Source organism: Lycorma delicatula, chromosome 3 (genome assembly GCF_047948215.1).
Source record: "Lycorma delicatula isolate Av1 chromosome 3, ASM4794821v1, whole genome shotgun sequence".
In the NCBI taxonomy this organism is placed as follows: Eukaryota; Metazoa; Arthropoda; class Insecta; order Hemiptera; family Fulgoridae; genus Lycorma; species Lycorma delicatula.
This window is the reverse complement of record NC_134457.1, coordinates 105829689-105856285: the sequence shown is the minus strand read 5'-3', so window position 1 is coordinate 105856285 and position 26597 is coordinate 105829689. Positions and strand designations below refer to the sequence as shown.

The following is a 26597-nucleotide window of genomic DNA, read 5'->3' as shown; positions in this document are numbered from 1 at the left end:
ACTCATCAGCGGTTACGATAAAACTTAATTTACGCTTAAATATTTATCAACAACATGAATAATGTACATAACAAACCCGTTACCCATTATTTTAAGTAAACACATATATATTGTTATAGTTAGTGTTAATTTTTATAAATATTAGTGTAGCTGACATGTAAATGTTAGTAGTTTTTTTTATACAAGAAAAAATGTACAATTTCATTATAGACATATTTGCTGACTGGAATCAAAACAGAGTGACATGACAAACAAAGTTTTATTTCTAAAAAACCAAGTAGGATTCTTTAAAAAGAATATTTTATTTGTTTGTAATGACACACCACCACTGGTTAAATAATGAATAGGCAAATATGATGATATGGAATATCAAATGTTTGGTTTCTTTCTGGATGACCTTGTAATTGTAATAACTACATGCTCAGCAGGCATCAAGTTAAAACCCATGAAATACCTTGGAGAAGACAGATTCAAAGATAAAGGTACAGAATGATGGTGTAATGAATGACTAAAAGACTTGACACCAGAAAAGATAAACAAAATCTATGTAAAAGGGTTCTTCAAAGTGTCTAGTTCAAAGATTATTATTTACAAATCCATCCCTAATCCAATCAGGACTTAAATGGCAGCCGATAAGAAATCTCAATTTTTTAATCAAAACCCAACAATCATCCAAATGTTCCGACAATTAACCTTTTAAAACCATTTTTGCCACTTACATTCTACCGACCTTTTTCAAAATTCAAGATTTTTAAGAATAAATCCTTGTAAGAGAAGAATGAAATAAATATTTGTTAACATTTGCTGTTGAGCTTCTCTCCTTCAAGACATTTACAAACATTCATTCACCTCATTTATACATTATCATGAACAAACAAATTATAGATATCTACTTGCATTAAAAAAGTTTATATCAGTTGATATTTATTTTGAACATATTCTAAAATATGTTTATACCGATTTAAAAAATAAACCGCTTAATAATGTCATCTGACACCAGTGTGAAACAGCTGCAAGGTAAACTATTAACTTACTCAGTTCCTGTTCGGTCATCTCTGCTTCAGGTTGTATCTGCTCACAAGGGCAGCAAGTAAGATTTGTGTTTCTATTGTGACACCCTTGAGGATGTTGAGTACGTGATCTTAGTGTGTCTCAAATGGATGAATCCAAGTTCAAATCCTAGGAAAGGCAGTTACTTCTATATGAATTTGAACAATAGATCATGGATACCAGTGTTCTTTGGTTGTTGGATTTCAATTAACCACACATTTCAGAAACAGTCTACCTGAGACTGTACAAGACTACATTTCATTTACATTCATATATATACTCTGAAGTAATACCTTACGATGGTTCCGGAGGATAAAATGAAAAAGAGTAAGGAGAGGCCTGACGGGGATGTACGAGTTCTATCGGTACCCGTGGGCTCCACTGCGTTCCTTGCCGACCACTTTCTGACAGGTCCGGTCTTCAAGAGTTATTTGTGGGGGAGGGAGTTTAGATGATAAGAGCCTACACCAAAAAAAACGACTACTAAATTCTTATAATATATCTGGAGTACGTATTTAAAAAAAAAGATAATAAATTTGTTTCGGTTTGTTGTTACGGAAGTATGTGTTTTTAAATTAATATAATCTCTGACCGTCATCGACAAAAAGCTATGAAGTAATTAAAAATGATTACTTGTTGTTCAGGTTATTAACGACAATGTTATTTGAATTTTTATGTTCAACTACTACATTTTCGTATTACTTTTATATATAACGAAAACATTATTATTATCTTTTCATCTCAGAGATAATTCAAATCCGGAACTCCAGTACGAGATGCCTCATTTAGTGATGTGGTGCATTTAACACAGTCTGTACAATCCTACACTTCTCCAGAATTACCGATCTATTGAAATTTTGAGTTTAGGATCCAGGGCAACCTTTTCTATCAGCTTCTTCGAATTTTTATTAATCAATCAAGTTGCTGTTATCACAACGGGAATGACTTAACTGAGTTCAGTCTGTAAATTTCCTTATACTCTATTGCCAGAGGGTTGTACTTGGTTATTTTATCTGCTCAGCCTTATTAATATTGTGATCAGATGGATGAGTGACATCAATGAGAAGAGCAGTCTTTTCTTTAATGTTTGGGAGAACCATGTCTGGCCTATTCACAGCAATAATTTTAGCAGTATTTACCGAGAGATCTAACACAGTCTATAGTGCTCATTTTCCAGCACAGGCCTCGCCTTATATTCATAACAAGGACACTGCTCCCTGTCATCTACGAGTCCTAATTTCAACGCCAACGCCTGATGAACAGTGTTTAATGTAAGATCGTGGTGATGCAGATTTCCTTGTCAGCCAGACTGGCGCATTCAGTTAACAAATGATCAATTGTCTCCGATAATTGGTGACACATCCGGCACTCATCACTGATGTCCTGATTTTCTATGAACTTCTTGTAATTGTTCATCGCAACGACCTGATCCTGGATGGCACGTACAAAACGTTCAGTTTCTCTAAATAGAAATTCGTCCCTCAGCTAACGCGTAAATGGGTCGTTATCAGCATTTTCGTGGGAATGGAGAAATCTACCGTGGAGCGCCTTAGATTTCCATGCCTGGATCCTATCCCTAGTTGTAATGATACAGGAGTACAAATTGTCACCATTCAGATTTAGAGGGGAGTAACCCTTGTCCGATGAAACTACTGCTTTGTGTTATGATGATGTTTCAGATCTGGAGAGAAAATATCACTTCATTGAAGCAATGTGTCTGTTACAAAGTGATTTTAGGTCGAGACCTCTATCATCTTCTTTAAGAGATATACAGACATTTCACTTCGGATTTAGGGTGATGCATTCTGTATTTTGTCATCGTTGTGCGTACAAAGATGTTCATGTTTCAAGATGTCTGGGACCAATAAACAACTCCAAACAAGTTTATGAGAACTTTATTATTATTATTAAATGCCGGATTATTTTTTATTATTTTAAAACTTACAATCGGTTCTAAGAATTTTATGAAAATTTCTTTACATTTTTTATTTTTACATTTTACCACTTAACTTTTCCGTGAATAAGAAATTGTTTAATAAGTATAATGTGCAATATTATATGTATGTATATATATTTTTTCCAAGATTATATCGAGATATCTTAGGTATTAAAGTATACATTTGCATGTGTTGGCATCACTGATAAAATTGTGGGAAAGCTTTGTTAGGAAGATATGTTGTAGATGTTGTAATATTATTATTGTGTAATTGTTGGTGTTTACTTTGTTTATTTGACTAAGTAAGTAATGTTATGCTATTCTAATATAAATCAGTAGAATTTAAGTTTGAGTTTTTTATATTGATAATTTGTAGCGTGAACTTTAAACAGTCATGTAAATTCATTTTAGTTCGTTGTAAAATCGTTTTCCACAAAAGGAAAGTTGTTCAGAAACTTGTATAATCACATTTTAAGTGTGCGACTGTAAATTTCATTTACCCCATGCAAACACAGACTGAACTTCAATTTCACAGTCCTTCAGAAATGATTACACATATATCATATTTTAATGCCCAAACCTTTCATGCTGTTCTTGTTACAAACCAGTTTTATCTGAGACGGCACAAGCCTTCTCAGTAGAATGGAGAAATAACCTTAACAGTTAAGTTCATTTATTGTGCCATTGCCCTAAGAGTGCCAATTTCATTTAAACTTGGCACGATGAGTGTCAGATTTGTTTTACTCTCAACCGTACTTCTTAGGCAATGATGCAACTAGCTACCGTTAAGAAATTTCTGTCTAAAGAAATAATAGATTTTTAGTACATAATTATTAATAGTACTTGAACATTAATTCTTCCTATTGTTTATTAACTTTTAATTTTTAACAGGTAATTTGTGGTTAGAAGTGATTATACATTGAATAAATCCATGATCACTAAATGTGAGTGCTACCATATCCTTAGGGATGCTAAGAGACTTAAGGGGTTGGTCCACTCACTTTAATTAAAGTATTAATAATGTATTATTAAATTAAAAATTTACTATAAAATATATATATACACACAAAATTTGAAATCTATGGCATGATGTAGAACAAAGATGTGTGTAAACAAAGATTTACAAACCAATATTATGAATCTGTTTCACTGACATAATAAATAGAACTTCAATGAACCTGTGCTTATTGACATTTATATATTTAAACAAGCTTGCATTGTTTTTTGAATTCTGCTTAATCTGATTAATGCTAAGTTAGTATTTTTCCCTATTTTTGGTAACCTTTATTATAGTGGGCATGTTGAAACAAATAAGTATTCTAAAATGGGGCGTACAAATTAGAAAAAGTTTTTAGATAACAAGAGTGTGGGCTGGTGGTTCAGCTTATAATGGGATTTATTAATATGTTTTTGGTGGGGGGGTTCCTCCATTAAATCCAAAATGGCGCCTTCCAACTCGTGATGTTTTGTAGTAAACTGTAATTAAACATATTTGTTAAATAAGTAACTTATTTGTATATTTTCAGTCACAGCAGCTAAGTGGTATAGTGAGTGTTCAAATCTTATAACTGGGAGATCTTTAGTTCTAGTTCTTAAATAAGAAATAGCAAGGTGATCTCTGTACAGGATGCACATAAATAATTTTTGTTTTAATATAATTTATTTAAAAATTCATCTTCAGAGTAATTATTTATTATTGCCAACATAAATGAATCAATATCAAATATAACCTCATTCAAGCTACTATAAAATATAAAGAACTATCGTTAGGTAATTATAAGAAAGCTGTTTATGAGAGGTGTTTGGAAGAATCTATTTAGTTATGTTAATTGTGTTGGGATCCATACCAAATTCTTGTAGCATATTAAATAAGGAAGTGCTATTGATTGAGTTGTTTGCCTTTTTGTAATCTACAAAGACAGTTGCTTAGTTTTTATGCCTTGTACCAGTACAATGTTTTGACACTCTTCATTCACATAAATTCCTATGGGACATTGTTCTTCCATTGTTTTACTTGAAAAATAATGTAAAAATTTAAATAATTTTAAAATTTGGTAATATAATGATGAAAACTTATTTATTTAATAAACACTTTCAAAAATAGGATAAAATTTGTGACACTTGGTAAAGATGTGAACAGGTCACTAACTAATGTCAGACACACCAGTCTGTAACTGCGAAGCTAAGTGATGCAACATGCATAAATGAGCATGTTGCAGCATGAATTTTCCTGATGACTGGAAATGAATTCAAGCGCCAGTTATAAGATGAGCACTGCAATTGAATGGTTCAAACAAGTCTATTTCAACTATAGTATTAAGCATAAAGATATTAAATCGCCAAGAAGACAAGAAATCCCTTTTATTAAGTCAAAATTGTATTGCTTGTAACAAGTTTTTCATGATTTTTGAGAGGTTATAATTTTTTTATTAGTACAGTACACAAGAAACTATTTTATTTTCCATAAACATCTACAAAAACACTACAAGTGGTGGAAATTATTTGAAGCCAAAACTTAAATCATGTAAAAAGATTAGTTTCCAAAAATTCATAAAAAATTAGGGGTTAAGTATTATATCACTATTCATATTATTTATGGTAAAACTACTAACAATACCTACATGTAAAAAAATAATTCAAACTGTGTTTGGCATCCTCGCCTCATAAAAAAATTACCAAAATTAAAATTTCCCTGTTTTTCAAGATCAAATTTATCGCTAATTTTCTCGTAGAAAGAAGAGAGATAGGTAAATAAACCGCTAGACCATTCTTTCACCTTGAAAAAATATGAATATATTGCTTTTTGTTTCATTCTTTCCGGACTTACAGTTTTTTAGTTACGATTGTTTTATAAACCCTTGCAATCACAAAAAATAGGTGTGTGTACCATAACAAAAATGGCTGCCACAAATAAACTGCTTAAATAAAAAAAAGACTTTTAATTTTAAGGTCCTGAGACATGTGGAAAACAAGTGGGTGAGTTTCAATTTTTTTTGGTGGAATTGGTGTCAATTCTTGGGTCACATTAAATGGATTGACCCAGAAAGATATTTGGAATATATGTAAATTTGTACAATGTAACAAAAAAGTATGGTGCAAAAACAAAAAAAAGTTTCTATGTGTAGAAATTTACTTTTATAATTGAGATTAATAAATTCCTTAATGTGTGTGTGTTTCCTGAATGAATTGCAAAAATTCAGTTAAAAACCTCCAGTAAAATAAACACTGATAAAAAGTAATTCCTCTGTAGCAGAGATTTGAGTGTACAAGATTACACATATCATTCTCATCTAATTGGCCCACGGTAGGGTAGTTTTATTGTTAACTACTTGAACAAATTGCAACATACACATTAAGGGAATAAAAAGTATATATATATATATATATATATATATGACAGCATTTAGAACCACTGCTTTCTTTCCTTTCCATATTAATTCTACACAGTCTAATCTGAATTTAGTTGTCAACATTATTTTTCCCTCCTTATCACACACTATGAATTTCATTTTTAATTAAAGTAGATTTATATTGTTTTTGTAGCTTATGGAACTCTCTTCTTATTAATAAATTTATATTCATGATCAATATCAAATCCTGCTTAGGTGTGACATTTTTCATACACTATAAAGTGACATTTCCATGTTCCATGCACTAGTTTCATGCTTATTTTGCGATAAAAAAAATTAATATTGTTTACAATCTTACAATTTTTAGAAAACAACACTATCTTGTAAGGTGGTGAAATCTTGTAGTGTATCTTGTAGTGAATGAAATTTAGCCTACCTTTCCAGTAAACTTTCATCATCTGCTAAAATTTTTTCTGGTGTATATACATCTCTGAATTTTTTAACAAGATAGTCAATAATCGATTTTATTTTTTGGAGATTTATTAGTATTATCATCATGAGTAAAATTGAGGGAATACAATAAAAGTTTGATTCTTTGGGCTAACACTTTTCCAAATCCAAGAGTTGTAAAAAGGAGATGGTTTGTGTAATAACTTTCAGTCTATGGCTTTCAGGTAATTCCTGATAGCATATATACAGCTACAAACAAAAGCATCTCATAATTATCAGTCTGTTTCCACAGGTGAAACCTCAAAAACTGGTTTGGTAGTTATTTTTTTTTTTTTAATGAAATCTTTGACAAAAAGATTAGTCTGCTTGACATAAAGAATGTCAACTAATTTATTTGTACATATAGAATATGTAATTAGAATATATGTAATTATTAGAATAATTTATAGGACATATAGAATAGAGAAACAATATGATACTACCGCTTCAGCAATAAATTAGAGTAAAAATGGAACTAGACTCGCATATGTTACAGTAACCCATCAACAAACACAATTAAATGGGTCAATTCATAATTCATCAGTGGCACTTTTCAGCAAAAAAGTGGATGACGAATTATTTCGTCAAGGAAATTTTTATCAGGGTAGTTATTTGATGAGTTATTTCATCAAAAACTATGAAGGGGTTAAATAATTTGTGTCTTCTTTTCTGTCTTTGATGGGTTGAAAGACCTTTTTTTTTAATATTTTTTTTAATTTACAATGGTATATTTAAGTTTGTCAGAATAAAAAAAGATATTTTATTGAATATTAATTAATTTCAACATTTTTGTAAGGTTTTTTTCATCTTATTTTTATAGAAATCTGAGATGTCATTAAATGATGACATTCCACCTCGGATTAATCTTAAAATTAATGATGTACACACTATAAAGGCAGAAGAAGAGAAGGAATTTTATCCATGTCATGTAAGTATTTATAATTATTGGATATTGTAACATACATGATGAGGTTGGACAGAACCCTGAAAAAGAAACTAAATTATGAAATATAGGTAATAGGAGTAACTAAAGTACACATGCATTTGACAATGAAAAATTCATAACTTATTTCTTTGCAATGGCGGCAGAAATATTCAGTAGTGAAGTAGAAGAATAAATCTATCTTTTCCTTGATGAATTTCTTTAATTCACAACTTCACCCATCTTGGGAGTGAAGAAATAATGAATATTTTTAATATCTCAATGTTCAAGGGAGCTAGGGCCTCGGTTAATGGCTTAAAACCTTCTCTGGGGTAACACATATGTATTCTGAAATTTGAAAGTAATCAGTCAGCTTCCTCTCACATGATGCATGAGCAAACAGACAAACTATATATATATTCCCAGTTTGAATTTTCAAAATCGGGTGATTGTTTTCTGATATAAGAGCACCTCCAAAAAAGTGGTCCAGGGACACCCCGTTTGTTAATAGTTCATAGTAATGATTGGGCTAGCCTCCCATGAGGTGTTCGTATACCTCACCATTCTAGCCTCACATGCATACCCCAAGGGAAGGTCATTATTGTTAAACAGAAAGAAATTGTTCAAAATTTAATATTACTCATTATTTTTGTAATATTTTCAGTCGACTGATATGATGCATTCAGTTCAACCTCACCTCACACAGTGATGACTCACAGTTCATTAATGATTGTGCTTCAACCGGAAAATCTCCACTGCTACAGATATATACTCATTTTTTTTTTTTTTGAGATTGAAAACATATCTAAAAACCTTCTCAGTTATGCTGAGAAATGTGGGTAAAAATTTGGTTGAAAGTGATTAAGGAGTTTTTTTGTTTATCCCAAACAAACGAAAACCCTCTGCCTCTTTATATAATAGTATAGATAGAGATAGGAAGTATTATCAGCAAGTACTGCTTTGTTAAAGTGAAGCTTAATTCTAAGAATATATATTAAATTAATTTTAATTTCACCCAAAAAGATTTTTAATTTGAAAAAAATTAACAGATTGCTGGCATGCAGAAATAAGAAAATGAGTGAAAAATCTCATACATAACCCAGCAACCCAGCAGCTGTTTTTAACATATGAATAGATGTTTTTAACATTTTTATGTATTCATTCAGAACAAATAAATTTTGCTGCTTTTGCAAAATAAATTCTAATTTTCTTATCATTAAACTTTAAAATCCAATATCTTCATTGTTTGCATACTATCTAATTCATAAATTATCTACAATGCTAACTTCACTCATCGTAAAGTTCTTGTTCAGCTATTATAATTATTATTACTGTACATCCATTCTCAACATTGAATATTTTCTCGATGTATGGAAAATAGCTGAAACCAATCAAACTAGGTAAACTACCTGATGGTATAACATCATATCGGCCGCTTAGTATGAGAAGTGTGCAGCAGTAACTGACCCGCTAGACACAATCAATGTAATAGATGTCATCTTATTAGAGTCGTGAAATGGACAGTTAAGGCCTGTCACTGTAATCTGTGCAGATGGGTGGTGTCTGCATAATTAGTTCATGTTGGATTTTGGAAATGAAATCTTACTGCTGGTTCATGGCAGTTTAATAATTTTTTGAAGTACTTCGTATATTTTTGCAATTGTCTTTGTTGTTAAGGCCTAATTTTCCATTTTTATTCTCAAGCAAAGGCCGGGTAATTGTATTTGGTAAGTTTTTAAATTTTTGCAAGAGGTAAATTTTTTAATTTATTTATTTATATTTAATTTAATAGAGAGGCATGAGACCGATGAATGCAAAATCATAAGTACATAAAAAAATAGAAACTAGTGTTTTTTTTTTTTGTTTTACATCGGAAGTGGGAAAACATGCCTAAACCAAACGCTCAGTAGCCTGTACATACTGGGTGTGAGGTTCACCGCCTACTGCAGTGGACTCGCTAAAAGCCCATTCCCTCAGGCAATGTGGTACTGGAACTGCTGTAAAGGCTCAACTTCAGCACTACGTGCATCACATGTACACCTCACATTCATAAAAATATTTACACACTACATTCACATGATATTTACAACTCAATATTTACTATACAAGTAGATTCTTAACTCCACACAGCTATGCTAGCCTTTAATGGCAGGAATGCATTTCATGGGAGCCATTGCTGATGGCAGTGTCGAGGCACACCTGTCACCTGCCCCCAAAGACTGGTGCCCAGCACTACCCTCAACTGACATCTTTGCTGCTCACCTCATCTTCTTCCTTTAGTAGTTTCTGGTGGAGCGCTCCACCAGAAACCACTGTGAACACATGGTCCAACTCTCACCGAACAAGAGCATCAACTGCATGACCCCCCAAGCGAGTCCAAACCATCACATGCCAATTCTTCCTTCCACCTGGGACACTTGAAAATGATGTGCTCCAATGTGTTAGTTTCTTCACAATACTTACATTGATCTGTACACCTCCTTCCAATCCTGCAGACGTAGAACCCAAATAACCCTTGGTCTATTGACCAATACAGCAGCTACTTCTGGGATCAAAATATACCTCTAATGTCCTTTTGGATTCTTCCACCTCCTTTTTTTTTTTTTCTACTATCCCCGATTGGATATCCAATTAAGTATACTCAGTCGGGGAGAGTGTCCTTTTACTCTCAAAGGAGGCGTCCCCCACCCGCCGGCTATACGTCCGGCACGGCAGGTTGGCCTCCCCGGTCTCGGATCTTTTGTTTTACATTGCCTGCCTCTAATCCCTCGCTTTAGAGCCAAGGTCCGGCTATGCCGTCCCCCAGCGCCTCAGCAGGGAACCGGTACTCGGTCTTTACGCCTTTGGCCTCTAATCGACAGCGCTGACCTCACAAAGAGCCTAGGCTCCCGCAGGAACGACCCCGCCGACCGGGACTTGGTCTTTTATTTTAACCCAAACTCAAACTCCCCTGGAGTTCACCCCCTTCTCAGGTACCCGCACACCAAGGCGTACAGGCCCTCCATGGAGTGACTGTCCGCCCTACCCTACTGTTTATACTCCCATTCTTCTGTCTTCATCCTCTTTGGCCCGCAGGACCTCCCCGGCGAACCTGCGGAACCATTCCCAGTTCTCATTGTTGTACCCCAAGCGGTTTATGAGATTTTCTGGTGTAAGACCATTAATTACTATTTGACCTCTGTTAACGGCCTATCTTGGACATATGAACAACGTATGTTCGGCATCGTCGTTCTCTGGACAATAGATGCACTGCGGGGTGGCTCTTTTCCCATCCTATACAGATACTGACCGAAAGAGCCGTGCCCCGACAGTAATTGTGTCATGTAAAAATTGACATCTCCAAGTCTATTGTTATTCCAGGTTTTAATATTAGGGATTAGGCGTCTGGTCCATTCTCCCACTCTGGACCCTGCCCACTCTTCTTGCCATTCTTGTTCTATAATCCCTTCCATCTCTTCTTTCGACATACCGCTGTGTCTGAGGGTTCTGGCTTTTATCTGAAGGTCTATGTGTAGGACCCCGGTCAGTACGCACAGCGCGTAATACGATACCGTACAGTAACTAGCAGCTACACGCAGCAATGCCAGTCTATGGACACTTCTCAACTTCTTTTTATTTCGCTGTATGTTCATTTCCGCCCCCCATATGGGAGCCGCATACAGTACCGCCGAAGTGATAGCCGCGGTTATCAATCTTCGAATAACCATTTTAGGCGAGCCGTGGTTTTGAAATAATCCTCTTAATCCCTTTACAGCAGGAGTAACTCTCCCACAAATCATATCAATATGCTTGCTGAACCTTAAACGTTTGTCCAGAAGTACCCCCAAGTATTTTGTTTCTTTTACTTCATCGATTCTCTGTTCTCTGATATTTAGATTCACACTTCTTAATGGTCTTCTACCCGAGAGGACCAGGTAACAGGATTTATTAGGAGCTATTTCTAATTTGTTATCCTCCATCCATTCATCTATTGTTCTAAGGGCTTGGTTTGCCTTGTTCTCCAGTTCATTTATATCTCTGTCTTCTACTAATATTGAGATATCATCCGCGTATCCTACTATCGATACCCCTTCGGGGTAGTTCAGCCTGAAGATTTTATCATAGAAAACATTCCATAAGGTTGGGCCAAGGACAGATCCCTGCGGCACCCCTCTGAATACCTGAAATATGGCTTTCCTTTCTAGGGTTTTGACCTCTATGAACCTATTTTGCAGATATTGATCTATCTGATTTACTAAGTATTTACTTATTCGCATGGCTTGAAGCGCCTCAATGATGGCTGTCCAGGGGACCGTACCAAATGCGTTTCTAACATCAAGCATTATGATCATGGGGATTTTTCTAGTCCTCCATGTACCGCTTCTGCAATTTAATGCCCAGTTTTTTACCTTCTCGACTGCGGTCACCGTGGACCATCCCTTTCTAAATCCGTATTGTTCCGGATGTAGACATTGTTTTTCCTCTATTTCCTCTCTAAGTCTATTTTCTAACAACCTTTCAACTACTTTTCCCATATTATTTATGAGCGTAATCGGTCTATATGCTGTGTTCTCTTGAATTTGTCCTGCCTTTGGGAGGAAGACTGTTCTTGCTTCCTTCCAGCATTCAGGGAAGCTTCTATTTTGTAGGCCGTAGCTGGCTACATCGACTATTTCCTAAGGTACGATTCTAGCTATTATCTTAATGATGGCCGCTTGGATGCCATCTGGGCCGGGGCTTTTCTTATTTTTTAATTTATTTATAGCTTCCATGACCTCTTTTTGTGTAAATCTTCCTCCCTGGCATTCTATCACCTCTCTATTATATTGCTCCTCCGTTCTGGGGAATAACTTTCTGATCTGCAACGCAGCTGTTTTGTTCATTCAGTGTCGGAGCTTGTCTCCCAAGCCGCTAGGTTACAATTTTGAAAGCCTTTCCCCACGGATCAGCATTCAACTCCTCGCATAGTTCTAACCATTTCCTTCTTTTGGCTTGCTTTATGAGGAAGTTAAGCGTCTTTCTCGCTTGCCTATATTGCTCTGTCGCAATGTTACATCCTATTTCCGAACCAACTCTAGCTCGCAACCTCTGGGCCGTCCTCTTGTGTCTTTGCATAATTCTACGCTGTTCCTCTATCTCCCTGGACCACCAGTAGACCATATTATGTTTAATATTATTTCTCCTCGGTATGTTCGCCATCTCTTCTTTAACTATATTTTGGAATATTTCAGGTGTTATCTGAGTACTATTTCTAATTCTATTTGCCGCATTATTAGCCACTCTATATATCTGTTGATCAGACAGTCTGATATTGTTATTTATCTGTCTTATTTCTGGCCGTTGCTCTCTGAAGTTAACAAAGATGGCTCTGTGATCGCTGGCTGTTTCGTCATTAAGAACCATGAAATCAGCTGCATCAGTGCGCATCCTTCCATCAATTATAACTAAATCCAGGACCGATTGATGCCCTCTTGCTTGGTAGGTGGCTGTTCCGTCATTAATACATGTCATTCCTGTCGCTGCCAGCAATTCCTCCAGGAGTTTTCCTCTAGCGTTCGAGGAGACCGCTCCAGCTAGAACAGTCCTGCAGTTAAAGTCTCCAAGGACTACAATTCTCTTCCGAGCTCGTATAATGACTTGTTGGAGGTCAAGGAGTCTGTTCTTAAGAGATTCCCTGCTGCAGTTAGGGCTGATATATACACCTATTATAATCTTATCGCTTACTTCAACAGCAATGAGTCCGTCACCTCTACCATACAGATCATAATCCACATTTCCAACGATCTTTCTAATTGCCACATCACCATTCCCATCGGTCAGCCACTGTTCTCTGGCCGCCGAATACACATTAGGTTCGGTGGCCACCAGGAAGTCCGCTTCATATCTAGCTGCTATTTCTATGCTCAAATGACTAGAGAGTAGGCTCCTGTTATTATTAACTAGTATTACTTTAGTCATGACCTTTGTTACAGCACGGGTTGCCGGTCCTATGTGAAGTGGCTCCACAGTCCAGGCATATGGTCGCCTCCTTGCAATCTTTAATTACATGGCCGGGTTTACCACAGTTGAAGCAGAGGTTTGAACGGTCCTGGCCTCTGCACTCTTCTGCTGTGACCGACATCCCAACATCGATAACATTTCTCTATATCCGTCCGGATGTAGGCCCTGCAACTCACCCACCCTACTCTCAGCCTTGCTGCAATTAATTTCGTTGCATTCCTTTGACTTGTGACCACCGTGGCATTTTTTGTGTTTCCAAATGCCTCCCTTAGTGATGTGACTTGAAAGTTTTCTCCTTGTCCTAGTACCTTCTCTACCGCTTCCCTGACCTCTCGCTCAGTAGTGTCGCCTAGCATGTCTTTTACATGAACGACTGTTCTGCGGTCTCCTTTTGTTCTTATATCCACCTGGAGATCCTCTGCTCTGTTCTTCAGCAGGGAGGAAAACTCCCCCGCCTTCTGCGCCCCACTAATTCAGACCTCTAGTTGTTGATCCCTTCCCTGTTTAATTGACAGTATTTCGCCAGCCTCCTCAACCTTAACCTTTTCTTTCATGGTTTTCAACAGATTGGCATAAGATTTACCGGGGGCCCTTACTACGACCGTTTTACTTCCAACGACCAGGGGGGTTCCCTTTCTTGTTGATACCGACCTCGACCTTGCCCTCCCTTGTTCGCTCAGGCTGGGGAGTAACATCCTCAGCAAGGTCTTACCCTTCCTCATCATGTATATTACTATTTTTCTCACTATGATGCCCGCTACACCACTGGGAACCACAAAGACAGCTGACTCCAGCTTACCTACAGCTCTTGGTAAGGCCTTTATAATATGAGATTATAATATCTCCTTCTCTAGAGTCATAGATTACCGTGTACCTAATTCCGGTATTTGTGATCTTTCCATCTTCGAGGATGGTGCAGTCTTGTAAGATCATTGCCCCAGGTGCCGTCCCAGCATACCGGCTGGATGGCTTTAATCCATTCAAATCGATGAAAAAACAGCTGTCATCTCCTGGTCTTAGATCTTTCTCCTGGGTCAGCCTGTTCATTGCCCAGGTTGACCATCGTGTGGGTAATCTGTCTATCAGTTGTTCATCTGTCATCTCTACATCTAGAATATAGAATATCTGACATCTCGTTCCTGCCATGACTTTCGGTTTGCGTACTTTGGTCAACTGTGTCTGGAGTCTCATCATTTATTCGTTGTAAATCTTTATAAATTTCTGTCAGCTCCCTCTCATGAGCCTTGATTGCCGTTACACTGGCCTTGCCAGTTAGTTGCCTAAGCTGTAATAGTGCATTACCCAGCCTGTACGTAACCTCCTTCAAATTAAGGGGGGCCTCCTCTTCTTCTGATGAGCCTGCTCTAGGCCGCTTGGCGGTTCTCCCCTCTACTGTCTTCCACTTTGCTTTTCCTTGATTTAATCCTGTAATGTCCTCTGGAGAGGCCTTATCTTCTATTGGAAGCGAGCTTCGGATTCGAAATCAGGGGTTGATTCCGAGTCCTATGATACCCCACGCGGGCGGGTGCCCCCAAAAAAATTTGGGGGGGAAGTAAAATGTATGTGTCCAAATCCGGGGTCAAAAATTTTGGGGGGGGGGTCAAAATATGAGGGGCGGTCAAAATATGAGGGGCGGTCAGAAGGTCAGAAATCTTTGGTTTCGGATAGATATTTGGGAATTTTGGTTCTATGGTAAAAACTATAGGAGATATGGAGGATAGGAGTTTGCCCGTGTAAAGTATCGCAAACACTTAGAAAAATTTCTACTAGTACACAGTAAAACTTCTGAAAATTTTACAAGTCCTTGTTTACTTGTATTTCAATGACGTCACGAACAAGCCAGAGCTTGTCGCTTGATTTGCAAAATTTGTCTCTATGTAAGTTAAATGTATATACTTAAACACTTAAAAAAGAAAAACTTATTCAAAGTACTTTTTAACTCACTCTGTCCGTGTAGTTGCATTTACTTACAATCCCACACCCCTTCGGTTCTTAACCGTTGTCCAAAAGGGCTGTAGCACTAAAAGTTCTCTACACTTTCCTCAAAATTTTGTATTTTCAAAAAAAAAAAAAAACCGAAACTCAAAAAACTTTGCACTTGTGTCCATTAACCATACCACTATAATTTCCGATGTCCGTATCCAGTAAAAAATCAAAAAAACCCAATCAAAAAGTAAAATATCGCGGAGCTAACAAACACGTCTGCACTCGGTGCCGTCCACAACTCTACTCTACTTCTTCCACCTCCTGCTATTCAATAAACATACGGGTCCTTGCCTTCTGTGATCCTATCCCTTTTTTCCTTGGCTATGAGGTCAAATGGTGGCATTGACGCCACCACTAGTGAAGCATCCAAGGAAACTGTCCTATATAATTGGGCTACCCTGATTGGCAACCTCCTATACTTGCTGTTCAGTCTGAAGGCCTCCCACCTTACCGCCATCACATACAATATTGTATGTGATAGCAGTAGTATCGGCTATGTATCCAACACCACCGTAGACGCTAATATCCTGCGCTTAGATGCCCTGGGACCTGCAAAATTGGCCAATAGCCTCATCAGTGTTGAGAACATTCGCTCCGCCTTCGTGGCCACCTAAAATAGATTTATCATTGTTTTTGTTAGCTTATTTTAAAAACCTTTGGAATCATTAGATAAAGATTCGTCAACCTTAACAGTATAATTAAAAAATAAATCTTGACTAAGAGTATTACAAATATTTTGTTCTTAAATATATCTTAATAATAAGGTAGATCTATGTTGTTTTTGAAGCTTATGGAAGTTTTTCTCAATAATTGTGTAAATTCTCAGTAGAGAACTGCTTCAAAAATTACATTTTTTATAAATATTTTTGGTACATGAGTATCAACAATATTGTTAATATGTTTCATTTTTTTGTTTTTTATTACAGCAAGTAGATTTACTACAGATGAAAGAGGAACTACTTTATATCGAAAAAGATCATTTAGCAATTGAAGACACCAACTTGAATAAGACAGAAAATTTAGAAGTTAAAAATGAAGTGGTAAGTAAGGATATTAGATTCTGCATACAGTGAAAACACCAATTGTCCAGATGAACCTTTGCAAGGCCAGATCTGGATAATTGGGTAAAAATTTACTTTAATAAGTTTTAATACATATATGTTTTTGCTAAATGAATTGAAAAAAGTTAAATTAAAAAAAACAGTATAATTAAGATCGATAAAAAAAAAATCCCTATTGAAGTGAAGATTTATTTGAAAAAATTGAAATTATAAGTTAAACACAGAGAGAGAATTAGAGGATCTTCTCGTGATTTGTGAACTCGTATATATTAATTATTTAGCAGGTTAAACTTTTTATAGTCCATTTTTTTCTCTCTGTACATAAATGTCTATATGTACGATATAATATTCTTTCAGCCTCTGTAAAGCACGGAATTAGAGAAACACTCTTGCCTCTAATTTCTTACTTCAATTTGCTTTCAGGCCTATGCTCATTCTCAGTGATAACTTTTATAAATTCTTTAACTATTCACAATTTATATAATAACCATTAGCTTTTTACATTGTGTAAAAATTGTTTGTTTAAAATAAAAATTAATAAAACAAATTTTAAACTTCTAAAAATATTCAAAATGTTTTTATGGATTTTTTATTTTTAACAAATATTTGTTCAGTCAATAATGAAAACGTATTACAATAATTATTAATTTATCATATCTTATCTTTGGATACAAACTTAATTTTAATAAAAGTGTCTCAATCAAATTCTGTTTGCAGATTTATAAGGCTGAATTCACGTTTTTGAATATATATATATATATATATATATTCAAAAAAAAAAAAATATATATATATAATTTTTTCAACTATTTCCAAATTATCTTCTAAACTAAATAATAGTTTAAAACTAAATAATATCCAAAATTATTATAAAATTGTCAGCAACATTCGAGAAACCTATTCGAGAAAATTCTATTTTTAAATGATTTAAAATCTTCATTAAATCTATCTTTAAATGATTATTTGTTTTTTATATCTTTTCTTTTACTTCCTCTTTTTTCTATTACTTCCTCCTCCCAAATCTTAAGAAATGGCTCATTGGACAAAGATTCATTTCTAATTATGCAAAGGTGAGGGAACTGCTTATTTCGCAGAGTTGGACAAATCACATCATACTGATAATATAAAAAGAGTTTGAAAATCTGGGTAAATGAATCAAATTGCAAGAGAATTAAGTTGAAAGTTAAAAAAAAATTCTTCAAAACCTTCCTGAACAACCGCCATATTTGTTTTAAATTGACTTATAAAATCAGTTTTCTCAGAATTAAATTTGTGATTAATGTGTTTGCAATTTTGTAATTTTTTGCAACATACACTTTGAGAAAATAAAGTGTATAATATATATATATATAAATAACAATTGTAGTATTCTATTAATAGTAAATTCATATAAAAATAAAATTAAATCAGTTTTGTTCTTTTTTGGCCTAATTTTGTCATATAATATTTGGATTTTTCTAAAATTTTTAGCAAGATAGATTTTAATGGTATTTACTACCAAAAATATTTATTTTTAGGATATGTGATTTGTATATAAGTGGTATTATTACTAAGTTCCAGTCAGAAACAAAAAAAAAAAAAAAACATTTATTGGAAATTAATTAGTTTGTAATATGATTTCTTTATCTTTTTTTTAAAGGAATCTGAGATCTTATTGAATGATGTTTCACCACTGGTTAATCTTAATATGAAAAGCAATGAACTTCGAATAAAAGATTTTCACACAGTGAAGACAAAAGATGGGATGGTATTTTATCCATGTCGTGTAAGTATTAGCTATTGTAACTATTGGCTATTGTAACAAACATGATTTGTTAATTTCATTACTGTCTATATATTTCAATGTGTTCGTTTTAAAAAAAAATGTTTGTAACTGTATTTAGTTCATTTTAATTAATATCGATTTATTGAGATGTTTGTGAATGATAAATGGTCAATGTGTGAGAGCAAAGTGTGTTTTTGAAATTCATTGATGACTGAAATATGTGAATTTTAACCTGTTGATGGAGTTGACATTTTAGTAAGCTTTGGGTGATTTGTTGTTAATTGTATTCAGTGTTCATGTTTTAATATTTATCAGGTAGGCAGTTTAAAGTGGACCTGGTACAGACTAAACATGGTTGTGACATAAAATCTGTAAATGAAAAGAAAATAATATAAAATCTAATTTTGTGATTACATTAGGAAGACTTAACATATCTACCATATTTTGACAAAAGATATCCGAAGTGATCACCCTGCACAGCTGATGCATCAATGCTAAAGTAATATTATTGAGAGTCACCTGATGCAAACTGTTGTCAATGACTTCAGTTTTTTATTATGAACATTTGCCTCCAGTTATTGATAGTGTAGGACTTGCAACTAGACAAATCGTCTTGTCAGAATTGCACTAGACAAATCGTGTTGACAAGGAAAACCACTGTTCTCGAAAATTATTGCACTGAAGCATGAATAGTTTACAACAGACAATAATAGATTAGAGCAGTAATATACACCTCCAATAATAGTGCTAATAGGAGCAGTGTAAAAGATAACACTCAAATACCTGTAGTTCAAGCTCTCTCAGTTTGGTTTTTAAGTTTCTTGCCCTGTGTGGAAATATATATATATAATAGTGTTTCTTGCATGCGCACCACTTCATCAGATTTATTTACAAGTTTTTTTAAATGTTTTTAATATATTGTTATAAGAGGACGCGAATTTAGAAGAATTAAAAAAATTATATATTTTTATTTTGTTTATTATAAAATTATACATTATAAATCATGTTTTCCAGTTTGATCATATATATATATATATATATATATATATATATATATATATATATATATATGTTGTATTTTTTTAATAAAAAATTCAACTTGAACAACCCAAGTACAGAATTATAAAGTAAATGAAATGACACTTACCTTATTTTTTATTCCAAAAGCACCTTTACAGGATCCTGCATCATCAGCTGTATATAATATATTTATATAAAATTACATATCAAACATAATAAAAAATTAAAATATTGTAAATAGTTAATTTTAATATTAAAATTTCAATGTAGTGAAAAAATCAAGAAATTAAATTTAAACAATACTAGGCAAAGTTTGGACATTTTTTTAGAGATTTTAAACATATAAATACAAAAGATTCCAACTTGATCAACTTTCAGACAGAATATTAAGATGACAATTATAAAGGCAGCAACAGATGGCAGCACATTTTTATATAAAAAAAAGAAATAATCATAATTTTTATAAATATCGTGATTTAAATCCACTCAGTAATGTAAATTGGCTTTCCAGGTTACATAGCGTAAATTTATTCTATTTATTATTTTTTTTAAACTTAAGTTGTTATTTATTGTAGAAGTAGTTATTTTATTTAACTAACTTGTTAAATAAATGTTTTTATTATATGATGTTTTTTATATATGATTGTAGTTTTAATTTTTTATTATGTTGGATATGTAATTTTATTTAATTGTATTATATAAAACTGATATGCAGGATCCCGCAAAAGTGCTTAGAATAAAAAATAAAATGTTATTTCATTTACTTTGTAATTCTTTACTTGGGTTGTTGATGTTGGTTTTTTATTATAAAAATACCATATATTGGTACAGAAGAATATGACGTTTTACTATAATCTACAGAGTGTCCAGTCTAAAAGTACAGCTTAAAATTAAGAGAACCAGTTAACATAACTTGGCAACTTTTTTTTAAATAAACATCAACTCTCGCAATGTTTTAATGTAAATTTGTCTACTTCAGTGTATGCACCTTTTGTTGCACTTCAGATGCCTGGAAAATAATCTAACTCCTGCCAGGTGTTTAAGAGCATCAGCTTCATTATTAGACCTACACCTTCAATTTTTTTATTTTAAATCGTCCAAATCTCAAACTTTCTTTTGTTACAACTTTTAATGAAATTTCAAGCAAAAAAGTTAGAGGAGTGATATCTGAGAGATCTAGCTGGCCATGCAGTCCGTACTTCATCAGATCTTACATCTGGGGAAGTGTTGTTCAGGAACATGGTAACATCTCAATATAATTGTGGTGGAGCACCATTTTGTTGGAAATGAATCTGGCAGGATCTGAGGAACCGGAAAATTCTGAAACAGGTCGACGTAAATCTGCCCTGTCACAGTGGGCTCCATGAAAATGATCAGTCTGATTACACCATTTTTTTTTCATCATAACTAGACATTGACTATGGGTGTGTCCCTTTCATTTTTGATTACTGCATGGGGTTTTAAGTACATTAAATTTGACAGAGTGTCTTTAACTATCCTGCACAAATGAAAAGTTGTCTCACCACTAAATAAGATATCTAACTATAAATAAGAGTTGTAACTTGTATTCTTGCAAACTGAGTGCTTATGGTAATGTTTTGAACAGTAGAAAGAGATATTTGCAGTCCATAACTAGGTCGCCTAATAAAGTTAATGGGACGGGCAGTGAATGCGTAGCTTACTTGATCCATAGCCTCATCACAACTGTAACCTTTGATGATTTCTGTCTCTTAAAGTCCCTGTACCTTTGAGGACGTTAAACTTTGACATAAAAGAATTGATATTCCATTCAGTTTGTACAAGCTGTTAAACATATGTACATGATTGAAACTCCATTAACTAAAGCATGCACTGAATGGTTTTTGTGGGATCCACATATTGATGGACTACAATCGCATTGGAGTCAGCTTGTCTGCACATCATACGCATATTCTACTGACTATTAAAAGTACCCTGAACAATTCTTGGAGATTTATGCTATCATTTGAGTACTAAGAAGTTAGGACTTATTTCCTAAATATAGGCCATTTGTTTTGGATACCTTTAGCCCAGACAATCTGTAAAGTTTCAGCTATGTGTATAGATATGCAGTAGGATAAGTAAAGTTTGTTATTACATTAAACTTTACTTGTGAATCATTAAAAAATATTCCAAACGATGTTTATTTTGAATATATGTTTAAAATATTCAGTTTTTTATCCATATTTTGCAACTTTTTACAAAATAGAATAATGTTATTGTAATGGAAATAATTTTGTATTAATTCATAATTACCTTTTAATTGTTGGTTTAATTTTACAGGTTATTATTGAAAAATTAACCATCAAAAGAAGTACCAAGAATAATTGTAAGAGTAGTGTAAATAATTCTAACTTTTGTCAAAAGTCTGTTATTCCAGAAAATAATTTAAAAACACAACTTATTAAGCATAACGAAGAGAAGAATTATGTTTGTACCATTTGTCCGAAGACTTTTAATCAAAGTTCTGAATTAAAATCACATTTAAACGTTCATACGAAAGAGAAAATTTATTATGTTTGCAAAATCTGCCATAAGGTTTTTAACAGTAATTTTAATTTAAAGCAACATCTTAACATTCATACAAAAGAGAAGAATTATATTTGTACATTTTGTCAAAAGTCATTTAATCACAAAAGCAGTTTAAAAAAACATCTTAATATTCATACAAAAGAGAAGAATTATATTTGTACATTTTGTCAAAAGTCATTTAATGACAAAAGCAGTTTAAAAAAACATCTTAATATTCATACAAAAGAGAAGAATTATATTTGTAACTTTTGTCAAAAGTCATTTAATCGCAAAAGCAATTTAGAAATACATCTTAATATTCATACAAAAGAGAAGAATTATATTTGTACATTTTGTCAAAAGTCATTTAATGACAAAAGCAGTTTAAAATTACATCTTAATATTCATACAAAAGAGAATAATTATATTTGTAACTTTTGTCAAAAGTCATTTAATCGGAAAGGCAGTTTAAAATTACATCTTAATATTCATACAAAAGAGAAGAATTATGTTTGTAACTTTTGTCAAAACTCATTTAATCGCAAATACAGTTTAAAATTACATCTTAATATTCATACAAAAGAGGAGAATTATGTTTGTAACTTTTGTCAAAAGTCATTTACTCGCAAAAGCAATTTAACAAAACATCTTAATATTCATACAAATGAGAAGAATTATATTTGTAACTTTTGTCAAAAGTCATTTAATCGCAAAAGCAATTTAGAAATACATCTTAATATTCATACAAAAGAGAATAATTATATTTGTAACTTTTGTCAAAAGTCATTTAATCAGAAAGCCAGTTTAAAATTACATCTTAATATTCATACAAAAGAGAAGAATTATATTTGTAACTTTTGTCAAAATTCATTTAATCAGAAAAGCAGTTTAAAATTACATCTTAATATTCATACAAAAGAGAATAATTATATTTGTAACTTTTGTCAAAAGTCATTTAAATACAAAACCAGTTTAAAAATGCATCTTAATATTCATACAAAAGAGAATAATTATGTTTGTAACTTTTGTCAAAATTCATTTAATCAGAAAAGCAGTTTAAAATTACATCTTAATATTCATACAAAAGAGAAGAATTATATTTGTAACTTTTGTCAAAAGTCATTTAATCGCAAAGACAGTTTAAAATTACATCTTAATATTCATACAAAAGAGAAAAATTAGTTTTGTAAATTCTGCGAAAAGGATTTTTATTGCCTTTCTAGTTTAAAGCGACATCTTAATATTCATAACTAATTTCAACTAATTCTTATGATGTTATTTGTACTTGCATACATGGTCTCACACTCACTACAGACGTTGTGATGTTTGTTGTAATTGATTGATGGGCACATATGACATCGCCTGTGTTTTTTCTGTAGCAATTCAGGTTCGATTTTTCCTTTTTTAATTTTTAATACATTTCTTATATTAAAGTCAGCGATGTTGGAAGTCTGGATTCTACAAGTCGTCGTCTCATATGAGTTAAGGCAAATGATTTCCTTAAATATGTGTCCATATTTTCAGGGCTTATTTTTCATGAACATTCAAAATGTGCATAGATCCTGAAAACTGATAAGCATCTTGTCTACAATTAGATACTTGGTGGGAGAATAATTCGACCGGCAATTTGAGATTAACATTTTAATTAATTTGAAAATATGAGCGGTTTTGTCACCATCTAGTATACTGGAGTGTACTTTAGTGCCGTTAAAACTAACAGAAATAAAAACCGCTGAAGGGACATGGTTTCCCTGAATATAACACTTCCAGTTCCATCACTTTCTGTAGATCCCTCACATCTTCTTTACTAGAATTAAATATACCAAATAAATACAGTAGTCCATTAAAGCTTTTAATTCAATATTATCAGTGTGATTAACAAAGGAAGTTGCGGAGCAGTAGTTTTAGTGATAATTTAGTAATTTTATGTTCTAATTAAAACAGTAATTCCCAATAATAAATTGAATTAATAGAGATGCAAGTTTTTAGCAGTTTCTTTTATTTGAGAAAGATGAGTCCTATTAACATTAGTTCAGTACTCCATTTATAACAATTTTTTTCATAGACAGACTTTCGTCTAATTTCCTTTTCAACAATTCATCTGATACACTCATCGCGTTTTTGTTTTTAATTTCACATACATTGTCAGGACTTTCTATGTCACATTCACTATCGCTATCATATTCACTAAATATAGATTTACTGTCCTACAGATCATCAGTTCATTAAGATATCTTCAATTTCATTTTCATTCAAGCTTTTACTACATTCACAAGAGGTACTTATACTCAGTAAACTCATAATTTGTTAAAAATGTAAAAAATACAATGACGATTTTATTACAAAAAAAAAGTAACATTGTTACTATCATCGGTTTGATTGTGAACTCTCGTAAAAAATAAACTAATAAGTTTTCATTGTACATGGCACTATAGCTGGCCTTGAAACACCCTTGAATAGAGTGGACAATGAAATCAGGGAAGTAGCAACTGTCATTGCAACATAGCCAACAAAAATATACCTCTCAGGTTAAAAATGACCAGATGACAGCAATGAGTTAAATGTGTATAAATTTGCAATTATTTTGAATTTATGCTTGTAAATTTACCAAAATATTTTTCAAAATATATAATATCAGAAAATGTAAAAAAAATTACATTTTTTTTTAACACCTAAAAAAATTAAGAATCTTTAAGATTAGATCATACTTTGTTGCTACTGGTATATTCTGATACATTCTTTAAGAAATTTTTTGATATATAATTTAAGAAATATATTTCAGCAATTACATTTAGCATTTCTATTTGAATCTTGCCCGATCTTTTGTAAAGGCAAAAAAATCTCTTCTTTACTATTTATTTTTTACACACAGAATCTTCCCTTTCTAACCCACCCTGATATATTTCCCAATTTGTTTATTGATGTGCTCTTCTCTTCTTTGTATTCTCTACAAGTTTTATAACATTTTAAAGGTTACTGAAAGGAGAGACATTGCACTGTAAATTTTGTGTCAAGGATGAATTGGGGCAGAGTGGCCATTCTGGCAGGATTTTTTTTGTCTTCCAAATATTGTCTGTAATAGATCATTGATTAATTAGCTAATAATCATAATTTAAAAAATTACACAGGTATTGGGTCCTCACCCGAATGCTTTATTATTTTTTTGAGATCAGATTATTCTTTATTTCTTGTTTATTCAGGGGACTTGAGTTTTCTAGTTTAGTTACTGGTTACAAATAGTTGAGCTTTTTTCTGGATTTTTTAGCAGATTCAACAGTTTTTCAAAATTATTGACTAAAATTTTACTATCGCAAAATAATATTTTTTATTAAATTTTATGTGTTCAATTTTTTATAAAATAAATTTCTTTATGAAATAGAGTATTTTATTGTAATAAAAAAATTAGTTTATTATATTTCAGTTTTAGAACTGATTATAATGTATAAATTGCGATTATTATGTGATGTTAAGAAATAATATTTTGTTCACAAAGTAAAAGATTTCAGAATTATATAGTCTGATTTTATAATATGTCTGTGAAATGAAAACTTTCACATCCACTTAAATATTTAAGTGGATTAAACTATATTTATATACTCTTATTATTTAAAAATTGTGTTTTTGAATATTTTCATATGTACATTCAAAGTTATTTATTTTTTTAATCAAATAAAGTTCTACAAAAAACGGATTGCTTTTTTATTTAAAATGTACATGATTCCTTTTCGTAAGAACAGTTGGTTGTATTATATTATGACCAGATGCATTTATCCTGTACCAGTTAGATAATTAAAACTAAATTAAAGCTATCCTCTTTGCCTGATCTACATTGTGAATCTGCATAGTCTTAACTTTTCCGTTTAATTTTTTTAGTGTCCCAGCCATGGGGGTTTAAATGTGGTGGCCTCACATCAAAAAGTAGATTATTATGAGGTTGTTTCATTTATAAAAATCTCATTTTTCTACATTTAATGGTATGTCATTGTTATAATGTTAGGCAATATGGACAATGTTAATGATAATTTTTTGCAGCATTTTTTTTTTTTTTTGTTTTAACTGATTTTCTCTCTCTCTTCTCCAGTCTATTTCTTTCCAGACCATCTTCTTTTTCTATTTTCCAACTCGTGATTGAAAATTAACTTTCTAAACAGATCTTGTTTTAAAAATGTTTCAACATGTCCTACGTCTTAGAGAACCTTTTTAATCGCTTCAGTCTAATTAATTTATTTTGTTTTTCTTTCTGCAGAAATCTATTATTTTTTTTAGTATTCTATTATTACTTTTTAAAAAGATGAGACAAAAGAAACAGTTGTGTACCCTTTTTAATTAAATTTTACTCTGGTTGGGTTTTTTTATAACTTTACTTGTTCCTATTCGGGTTAAGTTGTTTCGACTTTCTTTTACCTCTTTGTTTTTTACTCTAAATTACAGCCTCTCCTAGTTTAGATCCTTCTAGGTTCTTGTTTAAATCCTAACTAGGGTTTTTATAAAAGAACTCTTTACTGTTGTC

The 26597-nt window shown here is 32.7% G+C and overlaps 1 protein-coding gene across 1 annotated transcript; it reads left to right on the top strand.

Annotated features, from left to right (window-relative positions):
* The first annotated feature begins 3204 nt into the window (after nucleotides 1-3204).
* LOC142321182 (uncharacterized) lies at nucleotides 3205-21504 on the top strand. Its single transcript, XM_075359176.1, has 4 exons — nucleotides 3205-3288; nucleotides 7646-7753; nucleotides 16639-16752; nucleotides 21352-21504. The coding sequence occupies exons 2-4, from the start codon at nucleotides 7655-7657 to the stop codon at nucleotides 21502-21504; spliced, it is 366 nt and encodes a 121-aa protein (XP_075215291.1). The 5' UTR covers nucleotides 3205-3288; nucleotides 7646-7654.
* The last annotated feature ends 5093 nt before the right edge of the window (nucleotides 21505-26597 follow it).